The sequence below is a fragment of the Python bivittatus genome, unplaced genomic scaffold (genome assembly GCF_059951505.1).
Source record: "Python bivittatus isolate LINGU-HERP-01145 unplaced genomic scaffold, Pbiv_v1 ctg000570_np1212, whole genome shotgun sequence".
NCBI lineage: Eukaryota > Metazoa > Chordata > Lepidosauria > Squamata > Pythonidae > Python > Python bivittatus.
Window position 1 is genome coordinate 3,573,757 of NW_028277097.1, and position 22,744 is coordinate 3,596,500.

At 36.9% G+C, this 22,744-nt stretch overlaps 2 protein-coding genes across 8 annotated transcripts in view; one reads left to right on the forward strand and one right to left on the reverse strand.

Annotated features, from left to right (window-relative positions):
- Positions 1-585: 585 nt before the first annotated feature.
- On the forward strand, positions 586-5,814 carry LOC103048154 (molybdopterin synthase catalytic subunit-like). Its single transcript, XM_025167669.2, has 4 exons — positions 586-707; positions 1,831-1,984; positions 4,576-4,699; positions 5,668-5,814. Exons 1-4 carry the CDS (start codon positions 587-589, stop codon positions 5,734-5,736), a joined length of 468 nt encoding a protein of 155 aa, XP_025023437.1. The 5' UTR covers position 586; the 3' UTR covers positions 5,737-5,814.
- A 924-nt stretch (positions 5,815-6,738) lies between these two features.
- ITGA2 (integrin subunit alpha 2) overlaps positions 6,739-22,744 on the reverse strand; it is a 60,500-nt gene continuing 44,494 nt past the window's right edge. Inside the window, exons 22-31 of one of the 7 annotated variants that reach the window (XR_015798300.1) lie at positions 22,190-22,266; positions 21,545-21,628; positions 20,932-21,034; positions 20,477-20,587; positions 19,545-19,649; positions 19,001-19,114; positions 17,142-17,231; positions 13,973-14,098; positions 12,612-12,728; positions 11,460-11,473 (exon numbers count right to left, since the gene is read on the reverse strand). Coding sequence is in view for 2 of the 7 variants with exons in the window: in XM_025167664.2 (XP_025023432.1) it covers positions 11,384-11,473; positions 12,612-12,728; positions 17,142-17,231; positions 19,001-19,114; positions 19,545-19,649; positions 20,477-20,587; positions 20,932-21,034; positions 21,545-21,628; positions 22,190-22,266 (891 nt within the window). In the remaining 5 variants the exon portion in view is untranslated. Of the gene's footprint in view, positions 11,474-12,611; positions 17,263-19,000; positions 19,115-19,544; positions 19,650-20,476; positions 20,588-20,931; positions 21,035-21,544; positions 21,629-22,189; positions 22,267-22,744 lie in introns of those variants that run through there. The other 6 variants (XM_025167664.2, XR_015798299.1, XR_015798302.1 and 3 more) reach the window with 6 other exon arrangements.

The following is a 22,744-nucleotide window of genomic DNA, read 5'->3' on the forward strand; positions in this document are numbered from 1 at the left end:
TGTCGCCCCTGCCCCCCGTTTGTTTCTCCAGTTCTTTGTCAAAGGTTTCAGCGACAGAGGGCATGCTTTAAGTCTGATAACATTGCTGGTCACGCATCCCAGCATTCTTCTGAAGCCGAAATTAATAAGTGCACCATCCTTTCTCCCAGTCTCAAGAAAAGTGCCCATTGTCTCCTGTTCTACAGAGGCCAGCAAAATCTCTGTTGTATATTGAAATATGAGCCAGTATGGTGTAATGGTTAAGGGATCAGGCTAGGAACCAGGAGATGGTGAGTTCTAATGCCGCCTTAGGCATGAAGCCAGTTGGGTGACCTTGGGCCAGTCACTCTCTCTCAGCCCTAGGAAATGGCAACCCACTTCTGAAATCTTGCCAAGAAAATTGCAGGGACTAATCCAGTCAGTCACCAGGAGTCAACACTGATTTGAAGACACCCCCCGCTCCCCGCAAAGAAGAATTGAAATAATCTGTAAGGCAGTTGAACCAAATAATCCTGCTCATGACCTGTGCTGTAATCTAATTCCCACAGGCAGGCAAGCAGCAACTTGCAAATTAATCATTGTGTCATCTCTTACTTCTAGAGAAATCATGAGTGAAAATGAGGATAAACCCAAGGATGCAATTGGATTGAAGTATGAGAAGCTCTCACTAGAGGAAGTTGCAGCACTGGTCATTTCTCCTTGCTGTGGAGCTGCATCTTTCTTTGTAGGTAAGTTTGATACATGAACCTCTTGGTCAGAGCTGAACCCACCAATTTATCTTTTTTTTTAAAAAATCACTTCTACTTGGAGATTGAAGATTAGATGAGCAGTTGTAGGAGCCAGTGAAACCAAAGCTGTCATAGAGCAGGTTTAGAACAAGGAAAAAGGACTCAAACATTAAACATAATTCTAAACCTTGAGGATTAAAATCTGTTACTGAAAAATAAAATGGGATCTCTAGTTCTGTCTGCTCTGAGGGCTATCACCGCAGGGAAGCATGGAGGCTTTTGGGCATTCATTTGCACAGGGAAGTTTTGGTGCTGCACGTGCTGTTGTGTGCTTTTCAGGGCTTCATCTTTTGGCTCTGATTGCACAGGCATATTGTTCGTTTCAGAAATCTCAGATGACACTTAGAGCATCTTATCTATGCCCTTGAAGGGGATGGGAGTTTCAGCCTGCACAATTCCCAGGTCCACACTGAGCCAGTAGTTTGCGTGCCTGAACTGACTACGATGACATGAGTTTAAAAAAAAGGGGGGGGAGGATTGCTACAGTTACAGTAGTGTGCTGCATCCCTAAAATAAAGACATGGAAAACTGGTTTGAGAAGTGCTTGTACTAATCGCAGTTTTCTGATAAGTCCTTGAGAATTCACACAACACAGGGAAACATTGAGGTAGACCACATTTAGCCTAGTATTGCCCACCTATCCTTTTAAATAAATAAACATTTATGTATTTATTATAAATAAATTTATGATTTTATTTATCTATTATACATTATTTATTTATTAAGACGTAAAAAGGCTAGCAATTAAATTAAGGCCTGAGCTTGGCCTCCAATTAGCAGTGAGTCTTATCGGGGGGTGCGAGCACTGTTAGGGAATCTGGGCCCAAACCTTAATGTGGTTGAGAGATGTGTGAACTCATTGTAGGTCTGTAGCCCATGATTTATTTTAAGCATTATGCAGAAATCAGATTATTGTGGCTTATTCAAAGCATAGGCAAAACCATGCTTAGCACAGAGAGAGATTGTTAATTACCCATTGATAAAGCTCTTAAGTTTAGCCTTCCGTCAAGCTAAACTTCTTACTGGTCCAGAATGTCTGTTAAGTATTGTCCTTTTGTTTCAGGCACTACAAGGAATAACTCTGAAGGGAGAAAAGTCATACAGTTAGAGTATGAAGCCTACACAGCAATGGCAGAAGCCGAAATGAAGAAAATATGCACAGATATTAGATTAAAGTGGCCCTCTGTGAAGCATATAGCAATACATCATCGACTTGGGTAAATCAAAGTATATGCTCTTCCTACTTTATGTAACTAAGATGAAGTGCTTTTGGATCTGATGTAGACAGATTTGTGAGCAAGCAACTGAGCCTCCTTTCTGGATGAGGGCATATGTAGAAAGTTGCCTCATAGCAAATTAAACTTTGTCTTTCTCTTATGACAGCTCTCAGGCAGACATTTTGTCCACCATCTCTTATTCCTTATTCAACTTAAGGGTTAAATTTCAGGTTTTGGAATCGTCCCTGGGGCTCATCCTGGTTTGCTGTGAACATTGGCAATGATGCAGTTTGCCATCAGATTTGGAAAAACTGACTTTCTTACGTTCAAGGGAGAAAAAATTTGACATAAAAAGTACAGGTAGTCCCCAGTTTAAGAATGAGTTCTGTTCCCAAGGTCTGTCCTTAAGTCGAATTTGTATGTAAGCAGGAACAGTATTGTATAATACTGGATAAGTAGTATCGTGTAATGAACTCGAATCATTGTGTATTTAACTTAAATTTTGCTATAGTAGGCTCCCTTCTTAACTATGGGTCATCCTTAAACCAGGCATTCTTAACCCAGGGACTCCCTGTATTCAGATTGGAATGAATATACAATGTATAGATGAATTGTAAGCTCAATTTCAGAACTGTTTTATTGTTGACCTGCTCACTTTTTAAATGGCACCTCTTCTATCTTTTCAAGTGCATCATTTGATGACAAATTGGTTGGTGTACTTTTCAGACAGATGATGTAGAAATGTTTTAGCCATGATGGCTAAGAGATACGTCTTTCTCTCCCTCTTTATATGAAGTGTTAAATATTTATGTATACATCATCTCTTTGGATCGTGTGCAGCTCACTTCCCTGACTGTTTATAACCTCTGTTTTCCTGACCTGCCTGTTTTCTAAATGCTGCACTCAACCTCACAGAACTAAGTGTTGCCCTCAATCCAGGAAAGGTTGTCTTTGTTTTGATGCTACGAGTCTCAGATCTTCTGCTTACAAAGGTGATTTTCTGATGAATAAAGAATGGATTGGACGCAATTACAGCATTTCAGATATCAACAACCCCCGTCCCCCAAACCTCCCACCATTTGGAAAAAAGTTTTGGGAAGGCTCTGTGATGCACAGAACAGATTTTATTTGGGGTTATCAAGTCTGTTGTGGAATGATGTATATCCAGTGTCTCTAGATACATAATATAAATCACAGTATATTATAATATACTGTAAAAATAGAGAAATTCCTCCCCCCCCAACTAGGGGGTGGGTGGAACTCATGTAAAATCCCATACATGGGGGCATGACATAATGTAACATCTGTAATTCTCTGCTCTGAGAGCTTAAGGGAGGGCGGACTGTATACCTTGTTTAGTGACCAAAGTTGCAACAGTATTAAAAAAGTAACTTTACAACCAGTCTTCACATTTACAACTGTCCCAGTGTCCCGCAGTCACATGATTGCTATTTGTGTGCTTTGCAACTGGCTTGCGACAAGCAAAGTCAATGGAAAAGGCAACAGGAAAATCACAAGTCGCAGTCACATGCTGTTTTGTTTACTGACTGTGATTCACTTAACTGCAGTGGAAGTGAGATCATAAGTCTGGTGCAATCACGTGATGTTTCATTTGGCAACCATGGTGCTTAGCAACAGAATTGCCAGTTCAGTCCCAATTTTGGTCACTAAGCGAGGACTACCTATATATCATTCTGATAGCTGATTTGGAAAGTGTTAGATTTTAGCCTGACTGGCAGCCACTAACTAGCTGAAGCACGGTCATGACTTGTGTTTCTCATAGAAAGTTTACTCAAGCTACTTTGAAGCATTACGGAAGAAAAGCAGCTTTTTGTTTTCCAGGTGTTTTGAACTACAGTTGGCAATTGCTTGCACTGTTTAGAACATACGAGAGTCATAATCCAAAATCTGAGGGGCATTAGGTTCCCTACTTCTGTTTTTCAGAACCTCCTGACTTACAGTATTGCATTTATTTTTGCTTAGATGCACAGATGGAGTAAAGGAAAGAGAGCTTTAGAAGAGTCTCTCTTTTTTAATTTCCATTATACATCTACTGATGTGCATGTCTATTATAATGTGTATATAATATATAATTTGGTTCTTATAATGTCCGTGTGTGTGTGTGTGTGTGTGTATTGCTGTTTTAGTTCCTTTTCTTGTCAGTGTTTTATTTTTCATTTTTCCCTAGTTTGTATAGTATAGTCATACAAAGGGGATAGAATAATGACTGACTTGTGCAGACAGGGGCTCCAGACTATCCCTAAAAAGTTACTTGGGGTTCTGGCTTGTGCACCACTGCCTAGTAGAAAAGGAGGCTCCACTTTTCTCTGTCTGATCTAAACGATTCTATCAGGCTGTTGTTGCAGATGATCTCTTCTCTAGTTTTTCTTAATTTGTTTTCCCGTCGAATCTTACCTTGGAAAACATAACAAGACCCGTAGCTTCTCTAATTTGAACTTCCGAGAACATGGCCCATCTTGTTTGTGTATGTCTGTGTAGTAGTTGACAACAAGGCCTTTATTTTGTCCTTGAAAGATTAAGCTAATGTGGCTAAAAGCCATAGCTAATGTTACTTTTCACTTTCTCTTTAGTTTGGTTCCCATTAGTGAAGCCAGTGTGATTGTTGCAATCTCTTCCCCCCACCGAGCAGACTCTCTCAAGGCCTTGCAATATTGCATCAATACTTTAAAAGCCACTGTCCCTATATGGAAAAAGGTACGTGTGTTTCAGGACTTTTGCTCTGGAAAAAGTACAGTGCTGAAAATCACATGGTCTACAGGACAGCATCTCAGAAGCTATGCTATGGCTTGGCTTCCCCCTGCAGAGTTGAAGACGGGCTTCCACTTCTCCTTCCATCCCGAAGCAGATTCTTCTGCCTCTGCTGTTTTCTGAGATTATGAAATCCCAGTTTCCTAAGTGGACATGCAAAATGGACAGGAGATTTAAAACAGCCCTCTCTCTTTGGTCTTTTGGGCAACTTAAGACAGTAGCTGGTCTAAATCAGTGTTTCTCAACCGTATCAACTTGTGGACTTCAACTCCCAGAATTCTGACTGGGGATTTCTGGGAGTTGATGTCCACACATTTTATAACTGCTGAGGTTGAGAAACACTGATCTAAATAACCTTCATCCCTTTAAGAGGACAGTCGGTGCAAACTTCCCTGTCAGTCAATGGAGCTGAGAGAATGCTTTGAATTAGAGGAAGTATTGCTCTACAATGTGCATACTTTCTACTAATCATTTGGAGAGAACTCCCTGGATTGATGTTTGTCTTTTTTTTTTTTAAGTACAGATACATATATTGCATAGATTTGATCCAGAGAATTGCTAAACTTCAAAAAAACAAACATATTGCTTTGGGCCCCAGGAAAGAAAGTCTGCATGGGACACAGATGCAAACTTTTTCCTATCTCATCAGACTGGACCTCAAGCTGTTTGGGCAAAAGGAGGCTTATGCATGGAGACCATATGTGCGTCTAGCATCTTAACTTCAGGGCTTTTGTGAAAAATATCTGTGGTGACTCTGCTTATCTCTGAATTGTATCAGAGTTGTTTTTATATTTTAATGGAATCCGGCCCTGACAGTAACCTAGAAAAAAAATGTAGCTGCTGCATTCAGGGTAGTGGATAAAAGGGTTAGCTTTGTAACACCAATTCTTATCCATGATATTTTTTGCTTATAGGAGATCTATGAAGAGGAATCTTCTTGGAAAGAAAATAAGGAGTGCTTTTGGTTCAAGGGAGAAAAATAAAACATTGATCTGCCAAAAGATTTAAGAAAGGCTGCTTCAAGTGTATTAAAACAAAATGGAAAATAAATTTCAGTCAAATTTTGGTTGATTGTTTTTACAAAGGCAGGAAGCATTTGCAACATGGCCAACTGTTTACAATACACAATATTTGGATGTTTTTTCTTGGTGGTAATGAGCCTAAGTCCTTAAAGTCAGAACATTTCAAAAGTAGAATTGGACTTGTATAAGTTACTCCAAAATTGGACTTGTACGAATTATGGTTCTCCAACTTCTGAAAGGGAATGAAAGAAAAAAGGAAATCATCTTATTTATTTAGGAAAATTATTGCTTTATACAGGCCCCTTTGTATCCTAAAACCATTGTCCTTTCAGATCAAATCACCTTTTGAAATTCTGAGTATGTTATAAATTCTGGTGGAGCTGAAGCATTGTGAAAGCCACAGTAATACAAAAAAATTCTCACTGACTTTTGCCTCCCCATCATAAAATTAGGTGACTTCCCCAATCATAAAATTAGGGTGAGGACCACAGGGTTCTCACTAATTCTATTAAAAACGTGGCAAGAAAGTAAAAGTATTTTAGGTATGCAAAGTTTTATCGGAAGCAGTTCAAAGTTTACATCAGTGTGCCCCTCAAGAACCAGAGCTAAGCAAGAGAATGGGCAATGCATGTTGCAGTAAACTTTGTTGTTTTAGTGCCTTCGAGTCAGGGTTGACTCCTGGTGACTCCTGAACTGGACCCTGCAGTTTTCTTGGCATGATTTTGGAAGTGGTTTGCCATTGCCTCCTTCCTAGGGCTGAGAGAGAGTGACTGGCCCAAGGTCACCCAGTGGCTCAGGACAGGACTAGAACTGGGTATTTTTGCAAATGGTGCTTATTTCCATGTAAACCAATGTATTTTCCAAATTTTTGAACCAAACAATTTGGGAAAAAATATGTAATAGATGCCCTGAAGTTCCCTGTCCTTACTGCATCGCCTAAAATGCATGTCCAGTAAAACAAGGAGGAAACAAAGTACAAATAGGAAGATGACCTAAAAATATTCTTCTCTCTGTATTAGATAGGTTTGTGGAAAATATAATTCAGCAATGAAAGTCTACACTGGAATAGTTTCAAAATTTATTCAACCAGATCCATCTTTCTTTAGAACAACAACTTTAGCATATTCATTTGTTTTGGAACGAAGTGCAAAATATACATAAAGACTTTGTCTGTACAACACCATTATTAACTCGTTTTTTAACCAAAATAAAAAATGCAAAAAAGCACAAGGTCATAATAAACATACGTTTTCCAGTATTATAAATGAGCACAAACTATTATTGAACCAAAGTGCCTGAACTTTAAGCATAGCAGTTAGGTTCACACAATCTGACTACCCTTTTGCCAACTATGTTCTATGAACCCTGATCCTAGGAGACAAAATACATCTGCATTCATATTACGGAAAAGCAGAACTTTCTACATCCCATCTAATGGCAGTGAAAACACTGACTCAAGCAGAATGGTAATTACATTCATCAGGAACGTCTGCATCAGTGCTGTTGGGATGTATTCAAATGCAGAGGGTATTTGTGCTGAATCAACCTTAAGGTTACTTACCTTAGGCTGCAGAGGAACTTGACTGATCCCCTCCCCCCCCACATACACAAACACACCATGAAAATTAACAAGAGCTGGTATTTCAGCCAGTGTTAAACAAAAGTAAAAATAGTAATAATTTATTAGATATATTCAACAGAGGCAATTTATGATAGGTAAGAGTATGTATCTTCCAGTGTTACAGACTTGGGTCATACATCAATATTTATTCAGAAGTTATGCCTTACTGTAGTCAACAGGGTTTACAGTACTGTGTAAGTAAGTGATAGGAACAGATATGCTTGTGATTTTAGTCAAGAATGCAGAAACAGTGGTACAAATGGCTGCAGCTAGGTAGAATAACCTAACTGCACATCAGAACATCCCAATTCCAAAATTAAAATGTTCCTCTTAAAGGATAATACAATGGAAGAATTCTGGGTTCTAAATGTTGGGTTTGAAGATTTAAAATACATGTAATGATGGTCAAGAATAAACCTAATGGATAAATAACAATGTAAACAAGGGTGAAAAAATTAGCATGACGGTGAAGATATGCAGGAGGAAATTAAACATACAACTTGTTCCTGTCCTCAGAATATTTGTCTCTTGCTTCTGCAACATCTAATAAAAAATCCACTGTACTGTTCTGGCAGCTTAATACGCTTCAAATTCCATTAAAGTAATGCTCTTTGGAATCTTGTATTATAAAAACACATTTTAAAAGAACTTTGTGAACCTTAGAAAACTGCATATTTTTATCAGACTTGCCAGCTGAAAAGTGTAATGAAAGAACAATTGGTGAAAGGAATTCATTATGCATACCGAATTGTTTAAAATACTGATTTCTAAAACAAATCTGATTTTTTTAAATTCTGAAATTCTGAAAGATCTAGAAAACTACAAGTAGTCCTTGCTTATCGACTGCTTCAGACAGCAACTGTTCGCAGTTGCGACAGTGATGAAAAGTAACTTTGCAACCAATCCTCACATTTATGACCATTGCGGCATCTCTCTCAATCATGCGTTTGCCATTACAGTCAGTTAGTATGCATTGTCCTGTGTAAAACTGTAAGCACAATCATGGTCACCTGATTTTTTACTCAGCAACTGCTTCACTTAACCAAGTTGCCAGTATCAATTGCGGTTGCTAAATGAGGACTACTTGTACCATAATCTGGATTATAACATGATCACTGGACGATAGAATGTTCAGAAATTAGTACCTTAGTCCTAAAGATATACAAATACTGTTTTACACCAAGAATTTTACATAAGACCAGCTATTCTGCTCTCAATGTCATTTGGCTCATAAATGTCACTAAATCTAATAGTTTTGTGATGCAGAAATAAAATGCTGTGCATTTTGGCTGGGATGGACGTGAAGATTGGAAGCTGGTGTCCAGATTATAAAGTTTACTGCTTCAGGGGAAGCCTGACTGTTCCTTAAAACCCTCTGCCATTTTAGGTGGTACTCTTTTTACTTTTTTGTTAGATCTTTGTTGAGTTTGTCTTGTTGCTGGGAAACTAGTTAACACTTTTACTGGGCATTTTATCACGGCTTTTTGGGCAGGAATCCTGTGTTTTCTGAGAGTTTCCTTTTATTATTTATTTACCTATTTCAACCGCTATTTGAAAGCACCACCTAGAAAAAGAGTTGAAAAGGCATAAAAGATTTACATGCTGTATAAAAAGGAATTAAAAAATTCAAAGTGACATTTGATTAGTATTGCATATGGAAGACCTTATATCAATACAGCACTTAAAATCATTAAAATAAAATCAGTATTCAGTAATTAACGTAGGCAACCAGTATAAAAATCAGTCAGAATGAATGATTCATAAATGTTTCTACATGATTTTAGAAGATCTATTCTTAATGCAAAGATCAGCAAGACAAGACGACAGTATTTTTAAAATATTCAGTATTGAACCAAGGAGTGATCAGTCTGGGCTTATACTTTTTCTGTGTTTTTCCCACACTTCTAGTGGGTTGTTTATAATAATCTTTTATAGATTGTACATTTCTGTCTGTATCCAACCAAAGATAATTATGCAGAACTTCTGAGAGTGCTGCTCCCTCAGTAGAAGTAACCCAGATGAAAGATAATGTGATCCAGTTTGAAATCTAAATTAAATAGCTGGCTTGATAATATACTTTAACTTTTGGTACTGCTTCTCCCTTCTTTCACATCTTGGAAAATCTTAAGTTTAATCCTTGATATCTTTAGTTGTCTCTCCCACCCTTTAAATATCTTCTCTTCAATTCTTACTGGAATCATTTTGAAATTAAAAGTTGATCCTCAGTAAAATACTCACTTGTATGGCTGATAGTCTTCCTAATCAGGACAAGTTTAACTTTTTCCATCTTAAACTTTGTGCCATTGTACTTTTCCAAATCTGTAATTGTGATTAAATAGGTCTTCATCGTTCTTTATTACATAAATTCACAGGTATTTAACCCAGGTATTGCTTCTCTTCCTCAGATAACCAAACTGCTGTATATGTTCCATTAGATATTCTAGAGAAGTCTCTTGGATGTATAACTGTAACTACATTGCCAGCAGACAATTTAAGTTTATTCTTGATTTGCCAGATATTTCTTAAGAGTCCTGCTTCCTCAGTAGAAGTACATCATCATTCCTGAAATTTTATTTTCTTGCTGTATCTTCCTTGGTAGTGTTTCCAATGCCAATAAAAAGAAGAAAGAGAAGAGGAGACAACCGTGTCTTCTCCCCTTCACTAAAATAAAATATTATTTTATTTTCTACCAGAAAAAATTTTTCTGGTAGAAGTCCATTTACCGTGATCATAGTTTGTTCTTTATCTATGTTCTGTATCCAGATGAGAAAATTTGAACTGCAGTTTATCTTCTTCAAAGTCATAAAAACAAAAGGCCATTCCAGTTTATCAAAAGGATAATCTCCACATCAAGGAACGTCAGAGCTTTCTTGTTTTTCTGATTAAAGGAGGAAAAAATAGCCAACTTGCTATTTTGGCCAGAGGCAGCTGTTGGACCTGGTGTAGAGAATAAGGAAGAGGACCTTGATAGAGATATGCAGGAATTGTTGCCTAAGCAAAAGAGGCTGAAGCATTTTTAAAGTTCCGAACAGCCAGATGACATTCACAAGCATCTCAGATGCCTCCTTGATTCACAGAACTATAAGGAGGAGGAGGAGGCACGGCACAATCAGGCTTGCAAGATTCTGTTATGATAGCCAATCTCAGTAAAAGTAGCTTTAGCCTTTTTTTGGAGTTGATTTCCTGGACTGGCCTACCTAGTGGGGCTGACACCAACCTTCAATCATGACCAGACTGGTCTGTACTAGTATATCCAGTTGAATGTAGAGTTTACTGTTACAGCTTGGGTATGCAACCAGTACTTGGTTGAGTCATCATAAAACTTGCTTCCACATAATGCAATATGGCTCTAACACAGTTAGTAATATTTGCAAGATTATTTCATACACTCCAGCTTTTTTAGATGATGCATTAATTAATAAGTGCTATCCTTTCTTTGGTGCCACAATGAGCTACAAATAATTGCATACGGTTGAGCAATACTGTGCTAAGCGATAATGGTCAGATTCACACGTCACATATATTCACAAGCAAGTCAACAAACCAACTTATGGTTTAATATCTGAATCCAGGCACTGACTGAGATGATGCTGGCATTGCTCAGTATGTGTAAATTTTTGAATAACTCAAGGAGTGATTTTTACTGCAGGATGAAAATTAACAGGTCCTGTTAATGGTGAATAAAGGTAATCTGTTCCACATGTATGCTTATCAAGGGTATAAAACAGTATTCCTGGCAGATTTCAGTATTATTTCTGGTCCTGCCAATTCAGAAGGTCCATTAATAACAATACAAAAATATACAAAAACAAAATCTTTATACAACTGTAAACAAAAGCCCAAACCGACCAGCAGTTATATGTACAATATTTTCAATTATAAAAAGTGTAAAACCTTTTAATAAGACACTCGTAGAAATTAAACTTGGTGATTGCAAGCACTGCTTGTGGCTCATGATTCATACACCCAGGAATATTTCTGCTATATTTATTCTCTGTCTTTAGTAAGTCCTGTAATCTCATCCATGTCTTCCAAATCTGTTCCCATTTTCTTGTATTCTCTCTTGAAGAAGCCAAGCTGCAAGAAATTGTTGAGAAGATTTATATTTGGTATTATTTAATGCTAGAATGTAGCATCAGGGATATGATCTATACTGTTTCTCTTGTCCTTCAACTTTGATTTTTAACAACAGGTTGTTCTTAAATCCAAACTAGACAAACTGTGGTTAACCTTAACTGTGGATGGCCAATGCTTTTGACCCTGAGGGCTACATATTAGGATCTGTTAAAAGTCTAGGGTCTCACAGTGTACAAGCAGGCAAACATCCACCATGTTTGCTGATCTTATGTTCTTTCCCTAAATTAGTATGAAGACTGATCAGAGTTCTAGGACTGCGTATAATTTCAATTACATTAATTGAAAAGAAGCAGGTGCTCCACTGGATGGGCTACATCAAAGAAACAGGATGCATGCACATGATCCTAAACTCAGATACATGTGAAACTGAGCATTAGTACTCTATGTGCATTTAACAGATGGAAATCAGCAGATCTTCAAAGGTTTGGGAGAAAAAAGAGTTCTGAATTCCCCCTGGGAATGATATGCCTTGTGGCAATGATTGTACAACCCATGGAAGAACGTGGCTCCATTATTAATTGGGTAGTTCAATATATGACATAATTGCTTAAGAGATTTGTATCTCAAAGTCAAACACGGACATTTTTCATTCTACCCACTTATAGGTATTTTTGAAAGCTCAAAATATACTTGTTTCAGTGGGACATGTTATTCAAAATTTTACAAGGTGTATACTGAAGTTGGACAACCTTCATGACTATGGGTAATATTTGTCAGTGTGAGAGGCCACATAGATGGGCCAGTGATAGAAAGTTTGTGTGTGTGTGTTGTGTGTGTGTGTGTGTGTGTGTGTGTGGTTCTCATGGTAGAACCTCCCTTTAGGGTTTTTTTTCCCCTTAAAGGGGGCATTTGGAAGGGGAATTCTCTTATTTTCTTAATTTTCTTAAGTTATTGCACTTACATGCAAAAGTGCTACCAATTTTGACAATTATAGTATATGAGAACACTAGGGACTGAACAAGCACACATAGCCCTGGAGGACTCAGGTTGCCCAGTCATGTTTCAAGTAATACTGTTTAGCTATACAGGAAGAAATCTATCATTTAATCAACTTTTAAACGTCTAAGCTTTTACTTACTTTCCATAAAACAGCAGTAAGAACTACGAGCAAGAGCAGACCTATCAGGACACTTGCTATTACAATTCCAACCGGTATTCCTGCTTTCTCATCAGGTTTGATTATTGTAATAGGAATCTAAAAAGAAATAAATGTAGTTATTTCAAAGAGCAAAAGTGGACATTTTCATAAAAAAATGATAAAATTCATTCTGCATTCATTCTTTAGATATTAGCTAATAGCAGAAAGGTAATCACTGTGGTCACATTAAACTGCAGAGAAATGAGCAATCCTCTCCTTTCTTGTTCCAATACTGAGATATATTTTCATTCCAGAAACAGGAATTTCAGAATGGTAATAAATTTTGCACATGCAGTGTTCATTTTCTGAAATATTTTAACAACTCATTCTCTTTCTTTTCTTTTTTTTAAGAAATTGCACATTTGCAACATCAGTACCTAAGATAAAATGAATACGAAACATCCTATTTGCAGAAATTAAAATTTTACCATTCATGTAAGTAGCCCAGAGCTATTGAGATGAATGCCACATTTGTTTCTATTTCTAAATACATGTTTTTAATGAAGTGAAGTCCCTGTGCATTCACCCACATGTTAAAACAGCCAAGAGAAGCTTCTGCAGCAATTGTGTGAGCCTGGAAAAAGATGCAGCTGTTGTAACTGTTTGAAAAGAGATGCTTTGTACAATTGAGCAAAAGATTTTTTTTTTCAGATTTTCAAAGTTTATTTTGAGTTTCCATAGATGCTTGAAAACTCAGGATCTTTGGAAGGCAGTGGGAACATCTGGATTTATAATCAACTTCATTTTATGGAAAGTTAGGATTTGGAGAAGAAGAAGAATAGGAGAAAAGCACAAATCCTGATGCTCACCATACATACCATGCTTAGTTCAGATGTTTTATCTTTTGGGAGGAATAACTCTCTGGAAAACTGAACTGAAACAGAGGGAATCCTGCAGAATTCTGTTCAACCTCTTTTTCCACAAATAAGGACAGGCATATATTGATCCCCAAATCTGAGTCTAAGCAGTGCACTAACTAGGAATGTTTACATGATCTGCCTTTGCCTAAATCCCACTCACATTGGGAGGATTTCAGTGAGTTTGTTTGTTAACCCTAACCTTAACCCTTCATAGAAGACAATGAAATACATAGGTGTATCTACAACCAACATAGCACCTTTAAATTATACGGATATTCACAATTTTATTGCAGGAGATATTTTCACAACCTTCAACAAGAGAGCAAATGGTAGAGAACAAGGAACAATTCACCACAAGGGAACAGAGGTCTAGAGGAACTTAACAGAAATTAAGCTGAAAGTAGAAACTGACGACAAAGCAGGGTCATGAGGTATACATACAAGAGCTGCAACAAGGTCACCCAGGAGCCTGGGTATAAACATAGCCTTCCTTTTCAGAAAGTGGATCATAAACCAGGTTATTTAGGCCACGTATTTGCTTTTTCTTTAACATTGCTGCTGTTGTGCCTGGAACACAAAGTTGAAAACTGATCGCAGAGTTTGTCAGCTGGGGAAGCAGGGCTGAAAGCATTTTTTCCTAGTCAGATGGATATCTGTTTCACCAGCAGTGCTGCTATCTATATCAATATACTTCCATCAAATTGATAAATCTAACTATAGCCCTTAACACCTTAACATTAAAGTGAGTGTGGCCAGGATATTTAAGGATTAATTTTTTCCTCCTTGGGTTTTGAAAGGAATTTGTAGATGGAAGAACTATCAGTAGGCGCCAGATGCACCCCAATTAAGCAAATCAGAATGATGTCTGCTCTTAATATAAAGATTGCTTTGGATAGCTGCCCCCAGAGAAACTGGGTCTGAGCGCAAAAGCCGACTGATGATAGGAATCCTTGGGGCAACAGCTTCATGTACTGGTGGGATTTTTAATCCTGTATTTTATTAGGACACCTCTTGAAAGGAATCCTCCACCCAAAAACAAGTTGATCTCAAATGCGGGTATGAAACCTTAAGAAAACTGGAGGTCAGAGACAAAAGACTATCCCTTATAGAAGAGTCCCAAAGAAGGTCTTTCATAGGTTCCCTGTGGGGGAGACCTTTAAAATAGCTACAGTGGCAAGTCCAAAGCAAAACAAATCAGTTGCTTCCCACCAGGTTTACTGTGAACATCTGCCATCAGGAAATCTGTATTGTTATACCAGTTAATCTAGCTATTTCCCACTGGATCCATTCCAGTGCAATGTGGAAGAGGACTTCCTGCCCATTATCTGCAACAATTAATAATAAAATAATCATCATAATAGAGAAATATGAAAGAAGTATACTGTAGCATAAACCTAGCATGTTGGACATTTTATATGATTTCTGGCTACTTCACTATTCTCCACAGGAGGGCACCAGTTTACATATTTCATTGAAAGATTTAGACTCTAGTTCCAAACGAGATACAGGAGTAAATTTAATTGAATAAAGTGAATTTTACTCGTCAGCAAAGAGACAAGTAACAACATGATTTGTTTAGCAACCGCAACTGGAGCTGCTGTCATAAGTCGGTGCTGTCACGTGATTTTTTGCTTAGCGACAGAGTTCCCGGTCCCTATTATGATTGTTAACTGAGGATTACCTGTAATTAACTTGTTAAGAGGACTGAAATAGTGTGCCACTATTGTTTTTAATTGCCCAGGTTAGTAACAGCTTTAGCTTTCTATTACTCTTATCCAAGTATTAACTTGCTTAGCCTGATCTCGTTACTTACAAAGTATTACATGTCTGGACACTCTACAAAGTGGACGTTCTCCTGCAACTAACAAAGTGAGGAAACATCTACTACAGAAGGAAGTACTTCTGAAATAGACCTTGATGGAAACAAATGACTCACATCTTCAGTTTCTTGTTATAGCTCTGCCTTTTTAATTGCTAGCTAGTTTATTGAAAAGAGATGGGTTTCTTCCTTTCCTAAATTTTGTAAGTTTCAATTTGATTAGTCTGGGAGCTGTTTTGGGGAGGGGGGGGGATGACTAACATTTAGCAGAAATTTGCAACAGTTTCAGCAACCTTTAAACAATTTGCTAGCCAAATTTGGCCTCATTAAAATTCATGCTAACATTTGGTAGATAACATTGCTTAAATCTTGACTAACTTTAAAACTCTCAAAATAATTTAAGCATATTAATAATAATTTTAGGAAAGGGAGATTATTTTTTTCTGTCAAATCATGTCCTACCATTTTAAATATAATTCTCCAAAGGAAGTTGACTCATCCAAAAGGAAGATTAGACAAAAAAAGGTTATAAACAACACATACAAGAACCCTGTACATTGCCTAACCTCATTTCTTTGTCAAGTATGGCTCCCAGCTCCCACTGGAATCCCACCAAGAATTTTCTCTCCTCCACAAATATGCGCAGTTACATAAAAAGGTAGGGCATACTCTAAGGACAGATGTTTACAAGGTCCATACATATCCAAAATCCATACAACCATGAGAGTTAGAGTTTTCCATTATTTGTCTGGATTTTTGCAGATCAGATATGGTAACTAAACTACACAGACAGATGGACAAGCACATAACACATATGTACACAAATTTGAATGAATGATTAATAATTAAACAGTATTTAAATTAATCGCCTGTAAAATAATGCATTCCATTTGTAAAGTTATTTAGACCCTATTATTATTATTATTATTATTATTATTATTATTATTATTATTATTATTACAACTTACATCCCAGCTTTCCACACCACTGTGTGAGGTAGGCTGGGCTGGGGGAGAGGGTCCACTAATCCAAAGTGGGGTGTACCGATCTGCCTATAAACCCAGCAACCATTCTTTCTCAGACACAGGCACACAGAGAAGGAGAAACTGTTTGCAGAAATGAGCATGCATAAACTTATGCAAGGTTCCTCTGTGATAAGCTTTAGTGATTCCAGTATGGCTCTCAGGTATTGCTCTGCTGGGCAGATATCTGTTTGCCCCAATTTACTCAGTGTAATCTGGGATGGAATCTGGTGCACTGAGAAATTGCTTTCTTTTTCACAACAAGAAAACAATTACAGGTGCCATTTGGGTGAGCTGCAGACTTAAAGAAAACTGTGCTTGGTTACTCTGTAATGAGTCTCATTGCATTTACTGGCTTTTACTGCCAGTAAGTGGTTTAGTGGGTCTCTCATTCCCCTTCAAGTGAAAATCTACTTGCTTTCATGGATTGAGGACATTCCCCATTGCAAACAGGATGGCAGGATTAGCATGGTCCCATAGTCCTTATAGGGAAAGCTTCTTTGCCCTGGCAGATACTCTTACCTCCCACTTCTTCACTTACTTTCAACAGGACCTTTCACTCGCTTGTGTTCATCAGCACCTCTGTCTATCACCAGATTCTCAACAAATAAAAGACAATCTACTGCAATCCTCAATTTCAGTTTCATATAAGCGTAGCCTGCGATTCAATTCTCTAACCGGACAATTCTTTGCTCCAACCTTTTAGCATTAACACTTCATAATGAAATAAGTTTCCAGACTAACCCTGGAAACATAAAGTCACACTCACTGATAAAATACTTTCTCCTGTTATAAACAGCTCGGAATCGTCAGCATCAATTTCTGTGCTTGCAGATAATTCTATTTTCTGGAAGGTTGACTGCAACAGAAACATACAGCATACTGTACATCTAACATTCAAAAAAAAAAATTTCATCAAATATATAAATTATTTAAGGTTTCAAGTCCATTTAAAATTGTCATTTAGATAAAAGAGGGACAACTTCTTGCTCACAACTATCTTTCATATTTTAATGAAAGATTGTTGGCCTTATTTCTTCATCTTAGGCTGAAATCTTAAGGATTTTCCCAGTTAAGTTCCTGCTAAATAAACATGCAAGGACTGAATTAATAGGAAGCTCATTTTATGATCTTCATCAAACTCTTTGTGGATTTAAAACTGCAATCCCATTAACTTAATAGGTCTGCTATCTCAACAGATATGCATACAGTTGCATTTAAAGTCCCATCCTTCTTGTTTTGCAAACCACCAACCCAAAGATTGTGTCCTAATAAGTTTTTGGAAAAACTTTTTAAACATTTTTGTTAGCCTTGTCTACATATATAGTAGAAAAGGAAATGGAGTGGGTTTAGGCTGGCCTTACATAATGAGGATTAAAAACTTTTAAAAACTGTAGAAGAAAGAATTTCAGCAAATGGATAATGATCGAGCCTGCAGGACCACTGTTTCATTGTGATCTGGCCAGCTTGAAATGGGTGGCAATATTTTATTACATTTAAATAAATATCTACTTAAGGAATGGGCTAGAATCCTTATCTCTGATTTGTTAAGTCTGTATCCCTAGTGTGCCTGTTAGGGCAGAGTTCTCTTCAAAAGTGATAGGCCTCACCTTTAGTCTGTGACAAAGCCCAGGAAACCAAGGTTACATTCTTGTATCTCACCCTGCTTCATGTATAACTAAGGGCCATCCTTCTTCAGTATTAGGACTGTGCAAAACTTTTGAAAGAAATTCCTTTGGATTGTTTGGGACTGCACTGGAGTACATCTTTGGAACAATTAAAGCAGCTGTGTCTTTTGCCAGGCTGATGCAGCTGCTTCAGAAACTGCCCCAGCTATTTTTGAATATGTGCATGTGCAGAGCCAGTTTTCTTTAAGGGAAGTGGCTGTGCATGCACACCCACATAAAGATGGCTGGGAGATGATTCTGAAGTAGCCCCCATGTGCCAGAAAAAGACGTGGCTGCTTTAATAAGTCAAAAAGAAGTGCTCCATAGGTACTCCCATGTGCTCTGAAGTACTTCTTTGGAAGGATTTGCACAAGCCAAATAAAAATGTAGCACACAGCTGTGTTTATCCTTTTATTTACAAGTAAGCTAATATGGTCTTCAACCGGATTGCAACTGCCACAGATAAGCAAGGGAAGTTCAAATTCTCTTATCTACTCAACTCTGAACTCACCCTCACATAGAGATTTTAATTTTTTTAAGAAGAATTTGGTACAAACAAGGTTTTTCTTCTCTTTATAAAAAAAAACTATAGAGGGAAGGAGCTCAACAAATAGTGGAAAAGAAGTAGGGGGAAAAGTTAATTTTTTTGTAGTTTCAGTTTGGATGGCAGGTCACATGCTTACTTAGGAATACAGAAAAAATACAGTGAAGCTGCACTCTACATTTTCCTTATAAAGTTGGATTCTAAAATCTTTCATTTTGCTTTAGATTTAGATTAGTTCTTTGTTTAGATTTAGCATAGATTTTGAAAAGTCAATAACAAAGTATTCCCCTAATTAAACCTCCATTATAATTGCTTATAACACACCTTTATTATATTTGTAAAGTAAAAGAGTGTTTTTTTTCCAACTTCTTAAATACCCAAAGGCTGGTAATTGATTAAAACCCATGCATTACTTACAGCAGCAAATGTTCCATTCCAGATTCTAGTAGAAATATTAACATAATTTTCAGGTTTCAGGGATATATCTTTTAAAGTGCATGTGATCGTATCACATCTGATGTTCTTACAGTTCTGTCAGACAAGAAAACATGAAAATATAACATTATTGATTTGTTAATTGTTTATTATTTTAAAATATAATAGCATAGCAATTCATATATTTCACATTTTCCATCTCCCCACCCAACCTCAACTTCCATTTCAGGTATTCTTTTTTCTTAAGTGTGCAGCTCCATTTAGATTCCCACCAACAACTTTGTCTCATTTTGTGGCTTAAATCCCAAGACCCTGAAATTCAGGTAATCTACCTTCCTGCTAGGGTGGGCACTGGAAAAGTGGATTGTAGCAAGCCCCATCACAGCCTGTTCAACAGGGAAGGAGGAACTGGGAACCATAAAAAGAGGGACACATTTACTTTGTAGGCTGTGGTTACCCATCACTGCTCCAGAGCAATTACATAAGAACGTAGGTCTTGGATATTGCAGTTATGCATTTAACTCACCAATTCTTTCAAATCTTTGAAGTTTTCTTTCGAAAATGATGCAGCATAGCTTTGCGATCCAATTTCATGTGGATTGATGAGTCCATGACAGCTGATATCACTGTCCTATAAAGAGAATGCAACAATATAAAGGAGCACATGAAATTATGTGCTGTTGATAATCTAATGTCCACTGCTATTACTCAATGGAATAGCCTTAGTATATGTAATAAATATAGAATGAGTTAGAAAAACACTGGGGATATATTGCATTTTGGTATTCTGGAGAAAGAGGAGAAGAAGAAGCAATCCACAGCAGAGAAGATTTCTATAGTTTCAAGAAACAGGGTTTACTATAACCAAAATTTCCTACAATTCTGATTATTGTTCTTAAAAAATCAAGAGCTAAATCTGTATCTTTATTTCCTTGTTTCCCTTTTTAAATGTCTTTGGCTCTACAAGTAGAATTTTGCATTTAATTTCAGGTTACAGCAAGTGTACAAGTGCAAAATCAATGCAATTTTATACATAAAGTCAACATGATCTAGTTAAACACCAAACCAAGAATCTGAGATTTGAAGATAAATGATCAGTTAGTTAATTTATTCCCAAATTTATTTGAAAGAGTAGAGATTGCCCACCATAGTGTTCAAAAACTAATTTTGTCATTTATAGCAATATTGATCCAAGAACATCTGTAGATTTTCACAGAAGCAGAAGAGGAAGAACAATCCATTATAAGAAGTCTCACACAGTGCAATCTTATGTATCTTATGCCCTACTGAGTGCAAGTACTTATTCCCAGGTAAGTATGTATAACGTTACGTTAATCAGGTATATACCAGCTGTTGAAAGGCTTAAACTGTCTCATCATTATCACTGACGTTTCTGTATTTGTTAGCTTTGAATCATCTTCATTATTGTCTTGTACTTAAAATAGACCATTGTTTCACCTGACTGGTGTGCACTGCAGTCACATACATCAAAGGATTATTCCCTTTAGTCTGCTTAGGAATATGGATTTTTAAAGTTGCCATATTGATTGGATTACTTCCTCTTGTGACCTGGAAAACAAGAGAGGGATTAATACTGGGCATAATTCCAATAGCTAATGGCCTACTTTGCAAAAATTATTTTCTCTTAATTAATGCTAGAAAGGAAAACAGACAGGCACTTTTACAGCTATGAAATGGATATATACTTTGGATCGTTTAGATTCTGGGTGACCCCATCTAGAAGCAGAGAAGATTTGAGAACAGGATCTCCTGGTGGTAACTGATTTAGTATAATAAGAGATAGGTTTGATCATCACACTAAGCCAAAAGCAAGCCGTGTTTTAGTTTAGCATTATTTGTGAACAGACGAATGCCCTTTATATATTTAAAAGATACTGAAAATGTTTACTGACCTTAACTGAAAAGTTAAATGCAGGTCCAATTTCATCAAAATTATTCACAGTGGAGTAAACCTTATGATTAGAATATACTTCGTAGAAGTCCATACTAGTAGATCTGAGGAGAAATAAATTATATATAGGTATTGGGGGAGCAGATATTTAGGATATAATTTTCCTTTCAATATTAAGGGACTCTAAGTTTGGAAATGCATCTGGAAGAGAAATGTTTTAATCTAGGTTTATTTTTGTTTACTTTAAAAAACAATGGTGTTATAGCAATAGTTGTCAATATTGTCCTGGACATTCACAAAGAATGTTTGGAATCACTTGTCTTTCTGTGAGAATGTCAACAACTGACAGATATTGTCTGTTCCAGCAGCTTATCTGAAATATTTATCCCACTTTTTTGTATTTCTCTGTGCCCCATTCCTTTTTTTTCTGGATCCTCTGAATGCTTAAAAAACCACCAGTGTCTTCTACACATGCAGGACAATCTTTATGTACACAATTTCTGCTTTGGTGGGTGAGCCACAATGTTATGCTCCCTGAATTCCTCTAGGGTTAGGGTTAGGCTCTATTACACTAATAGAATTACTGTAATACATGTAGGCTAATTTAGAGTTACCTCATTAAGTGAAGTTCTGCATCATAACGAAGGGGAAGTGTTAGGTTCACCTGATTGTTTCTATAATCTTCTTCATTACTTGCACTGTTAAGTAAAAAAATAAAATATACGTATTTGAAAACATTTGTAAAGTTATAATCTCCAAATTTATAAATGCTATCAGGAGGCTCAAAAGAAATTTGTCTAAGAACAGTTCAGGGACAGAGGAGAGTCACAAACTGAAAATTAATCTGGACTTGCGAGATATGAGGGCTGTAAAGTGTGTTGATCTGGATGGTATTTATACTATTCACCCTAAACTCTATAGAAGGGATAGGAACTGGAAATAAGCAGCTTTGTTTTCCTCCAGCTCTGGCAGATAAGTTCCACTGTGTATCTTCAGGCAATAACTTATAATAAAATAAGTTCATTTTGGAATAAGCAAAACCTCCATGTGCTCTTAAAAATGGTCCAGCAACTAATTAGCTTTTTGACAACTTTAGAATTAAATATCTTGTTATTTTATATTATTATGAAGTTGCTATTTTTTGATAATTGACTTCTTTGTGAAAGCGGATATCTTGAAGAACAGACATTTCAAACTGAGGAAGTATGGGTTTGGCTGCCAATATTGTTTTCAAGTGTAACAGGAAATTTGCAGGGTACCTCAAAGCTTGAAAACGTAATACTGCCACATTCTGAAAATTTTTCGAGCTGAAGTCAAAATTAATGTCAAAGGATATCTATGAAAAAAACAAAGATGGAAGATAACATTAAAATAAGGAAAGCCATTATCACTAATCACCAAAACTGCTTTAAAGAATAAGGTCAGATATTCCATAAAAGGGCTTTATAGCACTTCAGATTTTATTCCAAACAAATACTTTGGTATGCATAGACGTATGAATGTAGCACCCGTCTGGAACTTAAAGCAACTGCATCTTTTCCCAGGATTACACAACTACTCTGGATACTCCAAAGCACCAATTTGGAACTGAACTGCAAATACAACACACCTCTATTCTACATTAATATTATGCCTTGATCAACCTCTGTTCTCTAAGGATTCAAAGTCATGTTCTGCTTACAGCAGTACAAAGGCACCCTGGATAACCATTTTTAAGAGACATATCCTTATTACGTTGCCTCTGTCTCATGCTTAGGCCACTGAAAAGGCAACCTGAAATCATTCTGCTGTTAAAGTGGTGCTTTCCTTCCCTC